The sequence below is a fragment of the Euprymna scolopes genome, chromosome 20 (genome assembly GCF_053919585.1).
Source record: "Euprymna scolopes isolate OS-2025 chromosome 20, ASM5391958v1, whole genome shotgun sequence".
NCBI classification, from domain to species: domain Eukaryota; kingdom Metazoa; phylum Mollusca; class Cephalopoda; order Sepiida; family Sepiolidae; genus Euprymna; species Euprymna scolopes.
Window position 1 is genome coordinate 86,183,943 of NC_136501.1, and position 20,647 is coordinate 86,204,589.

General features: G+C 35.7%; 1 protein-coding gene across 1 annotated transcript in view; it reads right to left on the bottom strand.

The window, feature by feature from the left end:
* The window catches only part of LOC145241522 (tuftelin-interacting protein 11-like), a 97,359-nt gene that overhangs the window by 45,790 nt on the left and 30,922 nt on the right, over window positions 1-20,647 (bottom strand). The window contains exons 5-7 of the mRNA XM_080104565.1: window positions 12,972-13,035; window positions 8,414-8,629; window positions 866-1,016 (exon numbers count right to left, since the gene is read on the bottom strand). Coding sequence (XP_079960691.1) covers window positions 866-1,016; window positions 8,414-8,629; window positions 12,972-13,035 — 431 coding nt within the window. The remainder of the gene's footprint in view (window positions 1-865; window positions 1,017-8,413; window positions 8,630-12,971; window positions 13,036-20,647) is intronic.

The following is a 20,647-nucleotide window of genomic DNA, read 5'->3' on the forward strand; positions in this document are numbered from 1 at the left end:
TAAGACTTATATCTAATCTAATAAAATGTAAGACATATCCAATCTATTAAAATGTAAGACTTATATCTAATCTATTAAAATGTAAAACTTATATCTAATCTATTAAAATGTAAGACTTATATCTAATCTATTAAAATGTAAGACTTATATCTAATCTATTAAAATGTAAAACTTATATCTAATCTATTAAAATGTAAAACTTATATCTAATCTATTAAAATGTAAGACTTATATCTAATCTATTAAAATGTAAGACTTATATCTAATCTCTTGCTGAAGTTGCTAGTAAGATGTACTGCGAGTACATGTGGGGAGGGAACGTGCCGCTCAGAGAACTCTTTCTTGCCTTCACAGAGTACAAAATTGACTATGCAATCTAGTGGGTGGTGGTGGTGATCTCTTCTGTTCCCTAAAAACTCTTTTTCACAGACAAGATGTTGTCATCCTTAATTTCATGGTAACTACGTAACTGAGCTACAATCTTTGGTTATCCCTGCGGAAAAATCAAAGCAAGAACTCATTCACCAATCACCATTGCTAAGAACTTTCTAACATGTGCCTAACATTAAACTGAATTTCCATGAACAGCATTTCTTTCCAAGAGCTCCCCATCTGTGGAACACATTATCATGGGATTGCTTCCCTGTGGATGATAATGTCATTATTTTCAATAATAATCAAATTTTCTTTGTTCCATTCATCATTTTGAATCCTCTCATAATATTCTTCATCATTCAACTGACAACCACTCTCATTAACCCTTATCCTCGAGTGGCTTTTAGCAATGATAAATGATGATTTATTAATTAAAAAAAAGTAATTTTTTGCTGTAAAAATGCTTTTTTGATTAAAATGAATGTCTCACCAGAAAGAACTCGTTTTTCTTTGCCTGTCATGTCAATAACCTTCACCTTCGACAGCTCACTTGGTTGAATAGATTTCTTTTTTCGAGATCCACCTGATTCAATAACTTCTTGGGCAGTCTTGTAGACGTATTTTGGTCTCCGGTTTGTGGCCTGTAAAATAGTAGATTTCATTAGTAATTAGCTGTACGACACTGATAAGTCATGAAATAACACAACAGTTATTTGTGGATGACTATATCACATACTAGCTGTCCTTACCCTGTTTTGCTCTGTAGTGTATTTACTTGCAATTCATTTTGTTTCCTTTCTAATACCGTCCAGAAATTACTTTCTTCAAATTAGAATTATTTTAAAATGTTTTTAAACAAAGAGACTTAACTCTGTATACGTTCATACAGAATTACTCCTCTTTGATTGAACAAAGAAAATAATATTTTTGGAGAGAAAAAAATTGGTTTGGGCAAAGTATTTTCTGGAAGGAATTAAATCAAATGACATTTTATTCTTAACAACATGCTGCAACAATCCACAAGAAAAACTAAAAAGAATCAAATATTGATTTTGTAGGAAAACTTATACATCTTGCCCAATATTCCCCCTTATAATAAGAAACAAAAATAAAGAAAATTCTGTATAATTTATGTACTCGTGTCAAAATGAAAATATATTCCTGTAACGTGGGTGTAAACATGCCATTACATTTCAACTACTTGGACCTGCACATTGTCTGGTACTATTGCAGAAACAAACAAACAAGGAAGGATATAAAAAATACGAATGAGCATTTTCTTTAGGTGAATGCAAAAAGCATTTATTCCAAGAATTTCCAACAACACACTTCACTATGTTTCAAAATATCACTCACACGTCAAACATGTCTGTCGAGACACTCTTTCATACATGTGTCTTTGTCATTGCTTGCCTTTCTGCTTTTTCGACCATGCAGCACATTTTCTCTCTCGCTATACACGAGTCAAAACATGTCCAATCGCTTCCTTTGCTCAACCACGTGCTGTTTTCTTTTTTTTTCCTTCTCCCAGTGACATTAGTTCACATTTGCTTAATTCGCATATAGCTAAAATGGCTTTTGCTGCTAATATTTTCATCAGTCAGCTATCCTACGGTTGCTGCTGATTGTGTTCGTCAACACTGTTACAATAGGAGCGCACTGCTTTGTTACATTCTAAAAATTCCTGTAAATTGATCAAGTAGTTTTAGTTTTAAACTAGCTGAAGTACCCGGCGTTGCCAGGTTGTATATGATATATTTTAATATTTTGTTCCCATACATTATAATAAATATAGATTAAACAAAACATAAATTCATAATGACTTCTTTTTCCACACACTCCATGTGGTGGGAGCAGTAGCACGTTTTATTTTATAGCGGTTTCGCCAGTAGACCTAATCGTTTTTTATAGTTTAATCTTTTATCTTCTAGTCCTTCTTTCAAAATATGATGTAAGAATTGCAATTATTTTATATTTTAGTGCATATCTGAAAACTGTTAAATCTTTGTTTTAACTATTTAATGCACTATATATATAAAGATGGCATTAGTAATCTATTCTGTTAATGAAATAATGAAAATTCAGTTTCCACCAGCGCATATCTGAAAACTGGTAAATGAACTTCTAGCATTAATTTTGAAGAACCTCTACATAAATAACATTTTTGGTGCGTCCTCTAACGAGAGTGTAAATGTAGAGGTTTTCAGGACTTCCAATGCATGAGCAAACCAACATACAACTGACCATGAGAAAAGCAAGGTGTCTGAAGATTAAGTCCAACAACTTTTAGGCTTTGTCCTTAAGCTTTACTTATAAGCATGGCAAAACTAATTTTTGTTGGGAATTGTAAACGCTTGAACTGAAATGGCATGTCAGAAGGAATCAGAGGAATCCAAGGAATTAACAGTTTCACCCTTAAAATGTCCAGTTATTATAATGGCTTCCAGAATATTAGTTTTCAAAGATTTTTTTTACTAGCCGTGTGGCATTACACAATTTAGGTGGATCAATATTTCTTTATAATATAACTGGGACTCCTTCCTTCAATATCAGATTATGATGTGGATTTCCAGATGGCTGTAGTGAATTTAGAATTCTACAGGAAATTCTACTGCCAGATCTTCATAAATAACAAAATTAAAGGATTGATAAGAATGCTCTTACCTAGCCAACTCTTGCAAAATATTACAATTAATCAGTTATGTTACCATGAAAACAATGTAAACATTTCTTTTAATAATTTTGAACAATGAATACTTTTTTAATAATAAACAATATTAATATAAATAAAAATATTAAATTGTCAGAATATATAAAAAAATTTAAACAATATAAATAGAAATTTTCATAGTTATAAACTATGAAAACTTTTTTTAAAGCAATATAAAAATAGAACTTGAAACTATGAAAACCTTTAAGTTTAAACAATATAAATAGAACTTTTATAATTTTACACAATGTAAAAAGCTTAATTTTCAATTCCAAATTGAACCACGTGAGTAGTTATAAACGATACTAATTAATATTAAGCACGCATATTCTATTGCGACTTTTAATAATTTTATCGTCTATTCTCTTCCAATTATTTTCAAATTTATTAATATATAATAGATAAATATCTCGTGTTATTTAAAATATTGTTATTATATTGTTATTTAAAATATTTTTTAAATAACAATATAATAACAATTTAAAAATATTTAAAAAAAAACAGGGGTCACTAAGAAATTTGTTAAAGGTTTTTCTATGACTCAATTTTTTGGGAAGATGAGAATAATAGTCTGAATAAAATATATCAGACATTTTATCTGATTAGATATTATTATTATTTTTTTTTTCTTTTTTAGGAATAAACCTGTATTTTGTGTTGCATAATGTCCTGTGTAAGAACGCTTTCTCAGAAAAACTAAAAATAGTAAAAACACATGCATTCGGAAAAATTTGGTAATTTCTGTTTGGTATCAATAGTTGTTCATTTAATCGATAAATGAATAAAATATATATAGATATGCTTCATAAATACCATGTAATGTCTGGGAAAAAAAATGCATGCAATCGAAACGTAAGAATTTTTAGTAATCTTGCATAATTTGACCTGGATTCTTGGGAATTTCCGTTAAGCATGGATTGGGCGAGACCGGCAATCGTCGGTTTCAGCCGAGCGTTGTTCAAATGTTGAAACGCTAAATTAACTTTTTATTGTTATGTAATGTTTTTAGTATATTTTCTGTGTGTGTGTGGGGGGGGGAGAGGGTTCTGATTATTTATTTATTTATTTGTAATTCACTGACTCGGCTGTTTAATAAAAAAGAAAGATACCATAAAAATTTTATTTAACTTTGAAATCCTATCTGAAATGTAACATTCGGTGATTTTACTGTGTATGCATCGTACACTGTAAAAACACAGAATATTTCTTTGTAATTAATTAATTTATCTAATCGGTCACATAATAATAAAAGATATACAGATATGTCTTCGATAAGTGAATAATAAAAACATATATAGGTTTTTCTTTGATTTAACAAATTCAAAACTGTGAGTGAAATTTACGTAGTATTTCATTTTTTTTTTATTAATACAAAAAACATAATCAAAATATGTAGCATTCTAGCATCATGCTATTTTAAGTGTGCGTATGCGCAAAAATGTCGGCAAGTGGCTAACGTACATTTTACATGTAAATTTGCCGATATCTGTACTCGTTATTCATGTATGTAAACAAAAATATCATTCGCTATAAACTATGATATGCATGAATATTATTTCCTGAAAATTTCAATGTTATGTGACCAGTAGTTTAGGAGTTTACCTGTTAGATATTTACACACACACACATATGTCTACTGTTTTATTTATATAAATAAGAAAATTAAATTCTGTTAATATTAGTATTCAAGGAGTGATTGTCTTGCCTGCCACTTTGAAACCATTTCAAGAAACAAAGAAATAATTAAATAATTCAAACTTGTAAATATTCTGTAGTAATACCTATGAATTTTCAGTAATCGCTTAAAAACTTTTAATTTTGTAAGCCAATTATTTTGTACAATGAGAATTTTGAAACGCTTGTTTTAGTACTTTATGTTAGTTTAATGAATGACAAAAAATGACAATATCTAATTAATGTAGAAACTTCCCTTTAATGTTGAAAAAAGTAACATACTTTTAGATATTTATTGTTTTAGAAGTTAAGGGGAATAACTCATGACATGATTATTTCCCTTGAATGAACACAGTGACTAAGGGAAAAATTCTTCCCCCTAAAATTTTTCTTTTCAGTAACAAGTATTTTTAGAAAGAAACTCATCCAAAATAAACTATATCTGTACTGAAAGTAAAGTGGAAGGATAAATTGAAAAATAAACTAGTTCGAATTAAGTATCAAGATGTTAGATGGATTGCTATCTGGATATGGCTTTGAATATTCAGCAGGAGCACTTAGAAAAAAATTAGGTATACAAGAGAAACAATTTATTTTTAAAATGTTAACAAGATTATCATCATATACAAGTATTTTTGAATTCACAATTTTTTGTTAGAAATTTTGTTAGTTTTTCTTATATATGCTGTCAGTCTGATTAGCTTTCAACTATTTCAAAAGTCAATTTCTGAGATGTTTCAGGAGTTTTGCAATGAGAATTGATAATTCATATTATTTTGTATCTGTGTGTGTGTGTGTGTGTGTATATATATATATATATATATATGCATAGATCATCGTATAATGATTAGATCACTGTCTGACTGACGTAAATGAACATTTAAAATTAAAACATTTAAATTCAACGTTATTTCACGCGGTTAATGGTAGCCGAATGGATTAGGTCTTCGCTAATCGAGCCAGAGATGTCTCGTGTTGCGGGGTTCGAATCGTTCGACTGGTATTAATCGTGACACCCTGCACTGAAGATTCCCGAAAGGATGAAACACTAGTGTCTGTAGGTATTTAATTATTATAGTAAAAATAATTATATATATATATATATATATATATATATATATATATACACTGGTAAGTTACATTTAAATAACAAAAAAATAAAATCAGTCACAATCATAATTCCCACTTATTTTTAGATTATTTTTTATATTTTTAATTTTTTATTATAATTTATGCAAATGCCTATATTTTGTTCATTGGTGTCTTACATGTTTTTCATTATCATGATGGAAAATACTGTCCTATTTATATATTAATGATATTCTAATCTACTATTTATGATTGTTGGGTTCCAATATTTTATTTAATTCAATACTAGGTCTATTTAAGAGGCACTTGTCACCCAACATATGCACTGTGTTCTTCAAACACTGTTCTTCTGTGTCTATAATTTTTACTTCATCCCAGAAGAGCAGATGATTTCGATATGGTCAGCCTTTACATATCTCAACAAATGATAGTGTTCCAATGTTCTAGTCTTACTTTTAGTATATGGCATGTCTAACCTATGAATATTTTCCCATATTTACATTACATTAATGGCATACACTAAATTCGAAAAGCTGCACTTGAAGAAGATTAAAGATGACATTAATTGAAAGTTTGTGAAAATGACAATCAAGATGAGAATAATTACAGTACAAATTGCCAATCCTCATCTTAAAAATCAAAAACGTTTTGAAATGCTGGAAATCCAGCCACAGAGAGGCAATGCGCGGATCTTTACTAACTGACTTTTCTTTCTCTAACTTTACAACATGAAAGAAAGAAGAGAAAAAACAGAAAGAAAAAAAAAAGATGTACAACATACTGAGGATGGAGTTTGACTTTGAAATATATATAAATTATAAATTTAAAACAAGTAAAATACTTGTTTATTTTCGTAATATTGCATTGTAATTTGGCTTTCAAGCGCACCTGATGCATATTTTATTTTATTCAAATTAAATCAACGCTTCTATAACGGAACTCACACCCTTGGCAATAAACAAGGATATTATAAAAGTCAGTTATAAGTTATTTACTTTTACTAAAACTTCTCATTGATGTCACACCAGAAATAGAAATGAGACTTTGACCTCTACCTTGTCATGGAGAAAGATGTTTTTGAAAGATCAAAAGTATTTTGATTTATTTGAACGCAATTAGATAAACAAAAAGATTGATAAATCTATACAAGCATTTTTGAGCTGAGATTCTCTAAAACACTAAGGTTTCGCAAAAGGTATCTAAAAAGTGCACAAGAACAAGTTATTACATATGTGTGCCGATCATAGTTCGTATGGTCTAGGGATTTATCAGCACCCACATGTAATAAAATTAAAACAAAAGAAAAAGATTTAACGAAAAAGAAATTTATTTAAAAATAAATTAACAAGAAAAAACAAAAGAAAAGATTACCATGTTTGAAGGGCGACAACTCGCTAATAAATTGTCTCTCTTAGATCATAAAGATCGTAATTCTTAATGTATTGTTTTGAAATGCTTTGTTTAGTGTATTTTTATATGTATATGTGTTTCGGTCAACAAACTCACAGAATAAATAAAAACTTTACCAGAATCCAGACAGCCAGTTCTTCAGTGAGGTTTTTGTTTTTTATGGCCTTATGTGGAAGCCGGAATTCGGACGTTGGTTGCCTCTTTTTGCATCCCAAAATATGTCACGAACTTGTTTTTACGGCCTTATGTGGAAGCCGGAATTCGGACGTTGGTTGCCTCTTTTTGCATCCCAAAATATGTCACGAACTGACTTTACCCAACAATAGCGTTTCTTTTATATGAGTTTTTTTAAAGGAACTTCCTGGAACCTTCTAGAGACTCAAAAAAGGAACAAAAAGGCGTTCTACGCCTTTTTATATTTATAGACGCCGATTATTATTTATTTTTATGAATAACGACATTCTAGAAACATCTTTATGTTTTAATTAATATATCAATAAACATATTTATATATTATAAGAAATATTTATATATTTCTTAATCCAATCATAGGAGAGAATATGTTCTCCCATGACAAAGTGAAATAAGCTAATCCACTTTAAATTTTTATTTAATTTCATAAACAATATATTCATGATTATTGTAAGATAGACACAATCATATCTATATATATATTATGTTATTTAAAAATATAACAATATTTGGTAATGTCTGTACAGTTCCAGTGTGAAACTGTCCTCACTATTCAGTGTCCCTTTAGCCAACAGAACTATGACATTTGCCATGTAAACAATGATGAAAATAAAACGAGAAAGATATGATATATAATTTTGTTTTAGTGCGGAGATTCTCTTGTATTCTTGATAAAGAAATACAATAGACACGTTAGTATAATGAAGAAAGAAAGGTTTATTGTAATAGGCAGCAATAAAAATATTACTAATGTCAGATGCAAGATACTTGTTAATACAATATTCATTAAATCCATATAGGAACAAGAGGATGTAGTATATTCTATTACAAGTTCCTTGAGACATGTCATTTATTTTCAAGATTACAAAAGAGTTAGAAGCTTGAAATACACTATTCTATACTGACAATAGAAGTAGTATTATAAAAACACATAAAAAAAAAAATGAAAGACCACAAACTTACCGAAGATGGTTCCCTTTTCCATTGATGGAGTTCTTCCTTGAATTCATTTTCCTCTTCTTCATCAGAGTCTTTTACAGGGAAATGCTTCAGAGATTGCTGTGTTCTCTCGGGACCTGCATATTCCAAACCAGCACCACGTTTCCGTTTGACTGCTTGAATGGGGGCTGTGATACCTTGGCTAGATTTACCTAAACCTTTGCCTTTTTGGTAACCCATCTGCATAAGACACAAAAGAATATTAGTCACATTTGAAAAGAAGAAAACATTTCAAACTTATTTCATTATTGCTTTAACTTTTTTTTTTTTTATTTACAAATAAAGAAAAGTAAATCTGTAATGGACAAATAGTCACAATCCATTTTTTCCCAAAAATATTTTCTCCTCCATTGATGAATACAGAGTTATTTCCATTAAAAAAAAAATTGTGACATTTTTTTTTTACTTTTCTGGTCATTCTTATTGGGAATAAGAGTTAATGAGATGGAAATGATTGCCAGCAGAAAGATGAGGAACACTATGAGAGTACTAAATTTGATCAATGGTATGAACTGCATTTGATTGTTTATGGAGCAATCCATGGCAAAAATTTGTTGATGTTAGATTTATAGATAACCAAGTCATAATCAGCAGAGAAGCAGTCCTGCAGTAATTTGTCCGATATGAGGAAAACCTTTGTATGAGAGGCACGTGGAGTGGAAAAGGAAGGGTTTTTTTTTTGTGATGGTAGACAGAAGAGTTCTTGCTGTAAATGTCTTACAAGAAGAAATTAAAGACTTGAGGTCAGTTTAACACCTTTTATGAAAATAATGGAGTAAAGAGAGAGAGAGTAACAACATCCCTTCTGTGAGCAAAATTTCTCTTTTCATTTTTTTTTATTTAAATGATGTTTGAACATAACTATTCATTTATGGTATCCACATCTGTTTTATGTCTGGTCAATCATTTGTTTTATGATATCCATATCTGTTTTACATCTGGTCAATCAATCTATGCAATAAATATAATCAGTGAGCATTATATTAAAAAAAACAAAAAAGATGTGCATACTCTCGTTGATGATACAATTGTGATGGGATGTTCAGGACCATCAAATGCCATACAAGTCCCAGGACAGTAAGCATAAGATCTCGACACATATGTGATCGAGCTTTAATCCAGGCAATAAAAGTTATGCATACATATTAGTGATGGGACGATTTCAATATCTTTCTCAATTTTGATACAATTATGGAGTTGGATCCTGGGTATGACTTTAAATGACATCGATTGGTGAGGTTACATTTGGAGAATGTGGAGTTACCTCTTTGTTATCATTGCTCCTAGATCTACTTTGGCCCTAAGTGGTACTACCTGTTATGGCATTTGGTGCTATCAGATCAGGTTGTCTGAAGATACTGGCTTCCTGACCCAAAATGCAAAACCATTACAGGCGATCGGGACCGCCTGTAAATTTAATATTCCCTTGACACTTCCTCCTTCAGAGGAAGTCAGTTTATTAACCTGTCTAGAGTGAATGCCATACAGCAACAACAAGATTTGAAAATCAATTTTGTAGTCTGTCAAGGTAAGAAAGATTGCTTTATGTAGCACTCCCGCAGGTGAAAACATGAAAATAAATCTAACTGGATAAATTATTTTCTGGAAGGCATTAGCAAGAATTATATTTCATTGTTCTTAATAACTTTTTTTATTTTACTTGGGAATCACCACATCAAGGCCTGAAGGCCACTCCAGGATAAAGGTTAATGAATTTAAGGTGGTAGTGTAGTAATTGTTAATGGTAGAATTTGATTATTTATGGGAACTGCTCAACAAGAACTTGTTTACATTGGATTTGTATTCAACTGAGGAACAGGCCAGTAGAACAGTGTTCCGCAGGAGGGCAGTTCTGGGAAAGAAGCTTTGTTCATGGATATCTGCATTTAGATTTAGGCACAGATAAAGAGTGGGGGGAAATCGTTTATAGTAGATGTAGCTGTTTTTTTGTGAAAGTTGTTTTTTTGTGAAAGTTTGGCAAGGAAGAAACCATAGATTGGAGGTCAGTCGAGCACTTGCCATGAAAATAATGATAAAGCAGAGACAGGCTCATGTCTCTTCTGTGGGAAAAAGATTGCAGAGAAGAAAAAAGGGCATTAACTACTAGGTTTCGAAGCCAGTTTTGAATTATATCAAGGTTGAATAGGGCGCTCTAAGTAGCTCCTGCCCAGATGTGGCCACAGTACTTCATTTTAGGGCATACCTACTTGAGCGGTAGAGTGAGGCAGTGAGATACCTACTTGAGCGGTAGAGTGATTCAACTATTTTTCCAGCAATCTTGGCAACAGATTTGATGTATGTGTTCCATTTTAGATCAGGAGTGAAGGTCAATCCAGAAGCTTGTCAAGACCTTGTGCTTCCCCTAGATAATAGCCATTAATTTCAATTGGGGCGTGGTGGGGGTCAGAACAATTATGATGAAAGAAGAAAAGCTTGGCTTTTGATGCATTAAAATTAATCAGACACCTTTTTCCCCATTGCACCACGTTCTCAAAATCAGAAGAGAGAGAATTAGAAAGACGTTGGTCATTGTTGGCATTTGAAGTGTTGCCATAAATTGTGGTGTTGTCTGCATAAAGCAATAACAAACAAAATAAAATGGCTTTTCAGAATCAAATATTGATTTTGTAGCAAAAAACAAAAATTGAGAATCCAACAGACATTTTTTATACTAATGAATCACCATTTATCAAAGCTAAAGGCCACTTGAGGATGAGAGTTAATGAAATGATTAGATTGTCAGTTGTATCATCATCATATTTAGTTTTATAACTGTTTGAATGCTAGCAAGTGTTGTATGGTGATGAAGAATATTATGAGAAGACTGGCAAACATTTAGTGACATTGAATTTGAAGACAATCATGTTGTAGCTCACATGGAAACAATCCTGTGGCAATATATTCAGGAAAAGAAACAATTTCATTTGATGTTAGGTATATAGAGGAAGAAAGTTCTTTTCAGTTGTGATATGAAGATGAGTTCGTGCTATGAATGTCTTCCAAGAAAGAACCAGAAGTGAAGCTTTGATGGAAATAACAATAGAGTCGAGAAAGACTAACAGCCTTCTGTTTTTAGTACAGCATCCATCAAAAATTGATGTAATTTAATTGTGCATATCTTTTTTTTACTTTATTCCAAACAAAGCACACTGCAACTAAGATGTAAATTCGGACCAGATTTATAGAGGCATCCTTAGTAGGGAGTTGTGCAGCGAGAAGCTTGTTAACCATACATTTAAATTTCTGCATGTTGGTACAGTTAGGGAAATGGAGCAAAGAGGGAATTATAAAGGCAAGCAGTTTGAGGAAAAAGCTATTAGAGTAGAAAACCTTCTGGAATCTGGGGACCTCTACTGTGAAGGGGTGGGACCTATTAGGTTAGAAACTTTTTTTGGACTGCTATCAAAGTGGGTAAGACCAGTGGTTAATGCACCAGCCCAGATATGGTAACAGTACTTCATAAATGGGTAAATAATTGCTTTGTAGGATAGGATATTAGCAGATGTGAGAAGTTTTCTAGCCTGGTAGAGAAAGTTCACTTTTCTTTGCAGAAGACTTGGCAGTGTCTTCTATGTATTTATTCCAATTCATGCTACCTGTGAATGCAGTTTGAAAGTTGGACTCTCGGGAAGCGGGCTATCAATCATGGCAAATCATGGTTAGCAAGGTTTCTTATAATTATTAAAAGGAAAAGAGTTTTGTTTTCATAGCATTAAATGTAACCAGCCATGTTTTGGTGACATTCTACTACAGTCTGGAAATCATTTTCTATAGATCCAGCAATTACCTTGGATATGTATGTGTTCGATTTGTCTAGAGCATGGTATCATCAGCAAATATACTCATCTCAGACCTGATTGTGTTGAGGAAGTTATTTATGAAAATCAGAAATAATAAAAGTCTAATAAAATAAGAGATTGTCCAATCTAAAAGGAGTCGAATTTCTAACTTGTCTTTTGACAACATTCACATTTAGTCAAACTAACTTCCTCCTTTGTCTGGCCATAGAAACTCATGCAGTTCTGCACAAGCTCTGCTGAAATTTTGCTGAAGTTTTCTTTGATGGTAGTTGACCAAATTTTCAACTTCCCACCAACGTGTTTGTATCAATTGGGTAGTGGGAGCAGGAGCAGAATTGGATCAATTCACCTGCTTGATGACGAGCATCATTACCAAACCACCAAAGATGGTGCTGCAAGAATGCAGAGGAGAGTGCTTGCAGATTCAATTGTTATTGCTAGCTGATTACTAACACTTGATCGATCAGAAGGCAATGCAGATTGTTACAAAGTCATTGTCAAAAACTATGAGTTTTTATTGGTCAGCAACCCTCATTGGCTAGGTTTCAGAGTCACAGAGAATAGTTTGGACAGTTACCTAATAGATATACGCTTTGGCAGCCAATGAGATTTCTCTCCTGTCCTACAGTCATCAGCACAACATTATTTTTATATCATATCAAGATATCATGTCCATGACAATCTAACCATCACTCTTTTGCCCACAGCGTATCAAACTTTACCTTCTCCAAAAGTTTCTGTCCGATTCCTCTTGTATGTTTTTCCCATTTTCCAAAGTTTTTGTCGCTAAAAGAAATAAAATAAGAAAAAGATAGTTTTTCAGAAAATCTTTTTCAAAATCAGATGTATTAGTTTGTTTTAGAGAATATCAGCAGATTATCTTAAACTTATTTAAAGCCAAACAAAAAAAATGCCGCCTGTATATGCGGGAGAATTGCATCTGTTGGTTGCAACAAAAACATTTGTATAATACTGAAAAAATACTAAATAAAAAATACTTCTTTTTTGTTTTCTACAAAACAAGTATTTTAAAATCAAGCATTCAAGAGACAAGTAGTGTCAGTTCAGTAACAGGACCTGTCGAAATTCCTGGACTAATTAAAAATTGGTTTTAATTTTATTAATTACTAGTGGGGGGTACCCGGCGTTGCCTGGGTGTTTGGAGGTGTGTGTGCACGGGCGGGGGTGGGGGGTGTTAATCAAAACATAAGAATAAGCAAAGTAAATATTTAAAAAAAAAACACAAAAAAAACTAACGTAAGGCAAACGAACGATATTAAATATAAAAATCGGAAAAACAAAAAAAGAAAACAGAAAAATGAACGTTAAAACTTCTTTAAAAAATCTGAAAAATACCCCCCCCCCCAAAAAAAAAACATGTGAAAAATGGCTTCAGGGGTTACCCGGCGTTGCCCGGGTCTTTTTGTGTGTGTGTGTGGTCGAGCGGGGGTGGTGGGTGTTAATGAAAACCTAAGAATAAGCTAAGTAAAAAAAAAAAAACTAACGTAAGGCAAACGCGAAACAGAAAAACGAACGTTACGTGAAAAATGGCTTAAATAACCCTGCTTCAATATTAGAATTTTAAAAATAGAAAAAAAAAGACATCTCACACCACGATTCGAACCCAAAACCTTTAGATAATGATGCCGCGCTCTAAGCAACTGAGCTAAGACGACATCCATGAAATTAGATTGTTTTTTTTTAATCTTTAAACTAAATCAGGTTCCGACGTCATTTGCGCATGCGTAGAACCGAACTCATCATGAGACAACGTTTTTTTTCCATATTAAATAGAGAAATAGTCAACCACCTCAGTAGAAACAACCTTCTTAGTGACACACAATATGGTTTCTGTTCTGCAAGATCTACCGCAGATGTGTTAACGGTTATATCTCACAGGATTAGTGAATCTCTTGACAAAGGCTTCCTTTCTAGGGCAATTGCTCTTGATATATCAAAGGCCTTCGACAAGGTATGGCATAAGGGTCTACTTCACAAGATTTCCAGCTACGATATAACTGGAAATGTTTTCTCAATCATTAAATCATTTCTCTCCAATAGGCTCATAAGAGTAGTGGTCGATGGACAAAAATCAGAGGCCTGCAGTATTAATGTTGGAGTCCCTCAAGGGTCAATCCTGGGCCCAACTTTCTTCCTGATCTACATCAATGACCTCCCTAAATACATACTTAAATCATTCGTTGACATCTATGCTGATGACAAGACCATCTACGGCAACACATCAAAGGCTGTAAATGACAAAGTTCTCTCTGATTTTCTCTCCTCTGATCTGGTTCAGTGGGAGAAGACGTGGTTGGTTACCTTTAATGCATCTAAAACCAAACTCCTATCCTTACATCATCAATGCTCTGATCCCCATCTGGCATCGATTGGGATGGATGGCTCTCGTCTGGGAGAGGCCCTGTGTTTTGACAAGCTTCTGGGTTTGACCTTTACTCCTGATCTGAAATGGAACACGTACATCAAGTCTGTTGCCAAGGTCACTGGTAAGATGGTGGGATCCTTCTACCACTCCAGAAGATATCTCACTACTGATGCAATTCTCTATCTATATAAAAGCCAAGTACGTCCAAGGATGGAGTACTGCTGCCATATCTGGGCAGGAGCTGCTAAAAACAGCCTATCCTGCCTTGACAGAGTACAAAATAGACTTCGTAGCTTAGTAGGGGATGCCCTTTTCTCTACTCTGCAACCTCTCTCCCACAGAAGAGACGTTGCGAGCCTATACTTGTTTTATCGTTATTTCCATGGCAGGTGCTCGTCTGAACTCCAATCTCTGGTCCCCCCTCGCCAATCTTTCACGAAAAACACCCGTCTAGCTGAATCCACTGTGAAAAATTTCCCCCACTCTTTATCTGTGCCTAAATCAAAACGTGGATTCCATGAACAAAGCTTCTTTCTTAGAACTGCACGCCTGTGGAACTCTGTTCCGTGTGCCTGCTTCCCATCTGACTACAACTTGGATGTCTTCAAGTTCAACGTTAACAAATTCCTAATGAACTGCCCCCTTAAGTAAACACTTCATTAAATCTCCACACTAACGTACTGTACTTGCAATAACCCTTATCCCTGAGTGGCTTCCGGGCCTTGATAAGTGGTGACCACCGTGTAAAAAAAATGTTCGAACCTGACCTATACTGCACAAGCACCTTCAAAATTGTCAAATCGGACCTATACTGCATAAGCACCTTCAAAATTATGAAATCGGACCTACACTGTGCAAGCACCTTAAAATTTTTAAATCGGACCTATACTGCACAAGCACCTTAAAAATTGTAAAATCGGACCTATACGGCAGAAGCACCTTTAAAATTGTCAAATTGGACCTGTACTGCACAAGCACTTACAAAATTGTCAAATCGGACCTATACTGCAAAAGCACCTTAAAAATTGTCAAATTGGACCTATACTGCAAAATCACCTTAAAAATCTTTCAAATCAGACCTATACTGCATAAGCACCTTCAAAATTGACAAATCGGACCTATACTGCACAAGCACCTTCCAAATTGTCAAATCTGACCTATACTCAACAAGCACCTTAAAATTTTTCAAATCGGACTTATACTGCACAAGCACCTTAAAATCTTTCAAATCGGAGATATACTGTACAAGCACTTACAAAATTTTTCAAATATGACCTGAACTGCACAAGCACCTTAAAATTTTATTAAATCGGACCTATACTGCACAAGCAACTTTAAAATTGTTCAAATAGGACCTATACTGCATAAGCACCGTCAAAATTGTAAAATCGGACCTATACGTCAAAAGCACCTTCATAATTTTTCAAATCGGACCTATACAGCACAAGCTCCTACAAAATTGTCAAATCGAACCTATACTGCACAAGCACTTTAAAATTTTTCAAATCAGATCTATACTGCATAAGCACCTTCAAAATTGACAAATTGGACCTATACTGCACAAGAACTTTCAAAATTGTCAAATCGGACCTATACTGCACACGCACCTTTAAAATTGTCATGCGGACCTATCTCTTCTCTTCTCTTCAGTAGTCCGTCGCTGACGACGATGACGTTGCACCATGCCTAACAGTCCCAGATAGATTACGGCTGATGGACTCGCTGGTGACTGTGGAGTCCAATTCGTGAATTGCATACACGGCCGCAGGCAGCACAAGGGAAGATGCCGTCTGCCCACTGCGCCGCGTGCCTTTGGTGTCTTCTTCGCTCTGCTCGGTCGGTATAGGTGAAGGTGAAAGTTTTCAAGCCCTCTTGGCAGATGTTTCGCCATTTTCTCCGATCAGCAGCAGCATGTTCGATGGCGTTGGATTCTATGCCACACTTTTTCAATGATGTTTTTAGTTGATCCTTGAAACGTTTACGTGGACCCCCAGGGTTGCGTCTGCCCTCTGCAAGTTCCCCGTAGAGGACCTTGCGTGGGAGCCTTTCTGCTGGCATCCGGATGGTGTGACCAAGCCACCTAAGTTGTCTATTAGTTAGAATTATTTCAAGTGGGTCCATTTGAGTGCGCCTGCGTATCTCATTGTGTGGCACCCTGTGCCACCATATTAAACCTAGTATACGCTGTAAGAAGTTGGTATGAAATGCTTCTAGCTTTTTCAGGTGGCGTCTATAAGGCACCCATGACTCGCTGCCATACAAGAGGATGGAGAGACAGATTGCTCTATAGACAGAAACCTTGGTGGTGGTGGTGAGGTTACGGTTCATAAAAACTCTGTGCGAGAGTCTACCAAAGGCTGCAGCAGCCAGACCAATGCGCCGTTGGACCTCACTTGTTAGGTCACAGGAGTCAGTGAGCACTGAGCCAAGATAAGTAAACTCTTGAGTGTTTTTCAGTGGCTGTTGGTTGATTGTGAACATTGGTGGTTCCTGACGGTGTTCACATATGTTAAGTGCCTCTGTTTTGTTGATGTTGATGGCTAGACCAGCTCGGGAGTAAATGTTGGAGATAGTGTTGATGGTGCGCTGAAGACCCTCTTCAGATGAGCTCACCAGAGCTGTGTCGTCAGCGTATTGCAATTCATGGATTGCTTCTTCTGTCACACGTGATCTGGCATGGAGGCGACGCAGGTTGAAGAGGTTGCCATCCAGCCGGTATGAGAGGCGGATCCCATCAGCAGGATGGATTTGCTGTTTGGCAACATTGGAAACCGCAGCAAGAAAAAGATTAAACAAGATGGGCGCAATGACGCATCCCTGCTTCACACCCGATTCTACCAGGAAGGGCTCAGATTTTAGTCCTGAACTGGAGACGCGAGCCATAGATCCATTATGGAAAGCCTTCAGGACACCCAGGAATATTGGTGGGCAGCCAAATTTGACGAGTACCTCCCAGAGCAAAGGACGGTTCACAGTGTCAAAGGCCTTGGCGAGATCTACAAAAACCATATATAGATTTTGGTGTTGCTCGACGCTTTTCTCCTGGAGCTGTCTTGCAACAAAAACCATGTCAATCGTGCTGCGCTCCTGTCTGAAGCCACACTGCGATTCAGGTAAGACAAGTCCTCCGGCGATGGGGAAGGAGTGGTGGGGGCAGGCAAGGTTGTTGCTGGCAGCCCTTAGCTCCAACCCTGCACGTGAGGCGGCCCCGGGGTGATGGTCGCTGGATGGCTGGGACTGGAACTGCAGCCTCCTTCGGCAGCTCCCAGGGTGACTGGGCGGCCCTTTTCAGGATTCACACCGCCCACCCTGAATTGGGAGGGGTCTAGAAAAGGTGACCCAAACAAGTGTCTGTTCCACTCTCCATGGACAGGTAGCCGAGCCTCGTCGTGGCAACCCATACCTCGGTCCTAATAATACTAAGAAGCTAATAATTGGCACTTGGAATGTGCGTACTCTTCTCGACCTTGACAACAACTCAAGACCTAAACGGAGAACAGCTCTAACTGCATATGAGTTAAAGAAGTACAACATCGACATCGCTGCTCTCAATGAGACCCGATTCTCGGATGAGAGCTCCCTCACCGAGTCAGGAGAGGGATACACCTTCTTCTGGAAGAGCCTGGATAGGGGTGCTCCTCGCATCCATGGAGTTGCCTTTGCCATCAAGACCAGGCTACTCAACAGCATTCCCCAGAGCCCAACGGGTCACAATGAGAGGCTAATAACTTGGCGTATCCCCTTATCAAATAAACGTCACGCTACCCTAGTCAATGTGTATGCACCAACCCTAGATTCAGCTGATGAATTGAAAGACCAATTTTATGCCCAACTCCATGAGATCATGCTGACAATCCCCAAAGAAGATAAGATCATTCTCCTTGGGGACTTCAATGCAAGAGTGGGCAGCAGTCAGCATCTTTGGGAGAGAGTCCTAGGGCATCATGGAGTTGGAAAATGTAACGACAATGGGTTGCGTCTTTTAACATTCTGCTCCCAACATAATCTGTCCATCACAAATACCATGTTCCAGCTCCAAAACAAATTCAAGACCACCTGGATGCATCCTAGGTCCAAAATTTGGCACCTACTTGACTATGTTATTGTAAGACGTAATGACATGAAAGATGTGAGAATCACCAGAGCCATGAGGGGAGCAGATGGGTGGACAGATCATCGCCTTGTCCGCTCTATTTTCCTTCTTAAGATCCGGCCTCCAGCTCGCCGTCAAGCTCCCAGAAAACATCTTGACCTCAAAGCTCTCAACAACATTACAACACGAGCTGCTCTACAAAACGAACTGGCTGAATGTCTTACCTTACCAACTCCTGCAGCAGATCCCATAACAACAGCTTTCTTAACTGAAAAATGGGAAAGCATCTGTGAAGTCCTCCTCAATACGCCAAGGACATTTTGGGATTCTCAAGAAGAAAACATAGAGACTGGTTTGACGAGCAGTCTGATGGAATTCATCAACTAATTGAAGAAAAAAATCGGCAACAGCAAGCAGTGACTGCAAATCCAACTCCAGCATCACGTGCCAAGCTAGCCGAGCTTCGGTCAAAAGTCCAACAGGAAACCCGAAGAATGCAAAATGAATAGTGGACCAATCTTGCAACTGAGATCCAAGGTTTAGCTGATATGGACCTATACTTCACTTATGTCATACAATCCCGGGCCACGTATGGTATTCTGCTAGTACATATCCACCTATGTCATACAATCCCAGGCGACGCCGGCATTTCTGCTAGTACATATACACCTACTTTATCCAATCCCAGGCTATATAGTACATATATCCACCTATGTAATGCAATCCCGGGCGACGCTGGGTATTTGGCTAGTACATATATCAACCAATTTTTTTCAATCACAGGCGATGCTGAGTGTTCTGCTAGTAAAAATTCCATGAATTTTATCCAATCCCAGGCCATGCCGGGTAATCTCCTAGTACATATGTCATGCTAGTGCTATGTCATACAATCCCGGGCGACGCTGGGTATTCTGCTAGTACATATACACCAATTTTATCCAATCCTGGGCTACGTCGGGTATTCTGCTAGTACAGCTATTTAATACAATCCTGGACGATGCTGGGTATTGGGCTAGTACATATATTAACCAATCTTATCCGATCCCAGGCAACGCTGGATATTCTGCTAGGAAACATTCAATGTATTTCCATCTACGTCGGGTAATCTACTAGTACATAATACTTTTATATGAATTACTTAAAACCCTTCCTCCTTAACTGAAGATTATATAAAAAACATAACCTCCCAATACTAAGAATGGCTTTCTGAATAATAATGTTTTTATTTAAGAATTTGGAATCAGCAATTTAGCGATGTGTGATGTTTGGAATAAATATATAATATGCATCTTTTTTTTACTTGGTCTTTTGACTAAGATCAAAGTGTAGTATCTGTTCTTAGAATTCAAGCAGTTTAATCTTTCGCCCCCCCCCCCACCACCACTTTGCATGTCAAGCTTTAGAGAAACAAACGTCACTCGAAAATAAGGATGGTCTTCTAAATAATGTTTTTAGTTCAGATGTGATTTTTGGAATATGACATCTTAATCGATAAATATAAATTATGCATCTATAATAATAATTGATAATGCTTGGTAGAAAATTAAGCTGTATAAGACGGTTACTTGGTGTTTTGGTTAAGATCAAAGTGTAGTATCTGTTCTTAGAATTCAAGTGGTCTCATCTTTCACCCCCCCCCCTCCCACTAAGAAAATAAGAGGGAGGTTATACCTGGAATCTCAAGCTGTAGAGAAACAAACGTTACTCGAAAATAAGGAGGATTTATGTCTGGGATGTGATCAAATCCATTCACTCACATTTTACATCTTAAAACATAGTAAAACGAATTTCGTTTCCTGTCTAGACATATCTCTCTCTCCCTCTGTGTTTGTGTGTGTGTGTGTGTATATATATATGTGTGTGTGTCTCTCTCCCTCTCTCTTCGTCTTCCTTACTCTAAAGAGAAATAGTGTTATTAA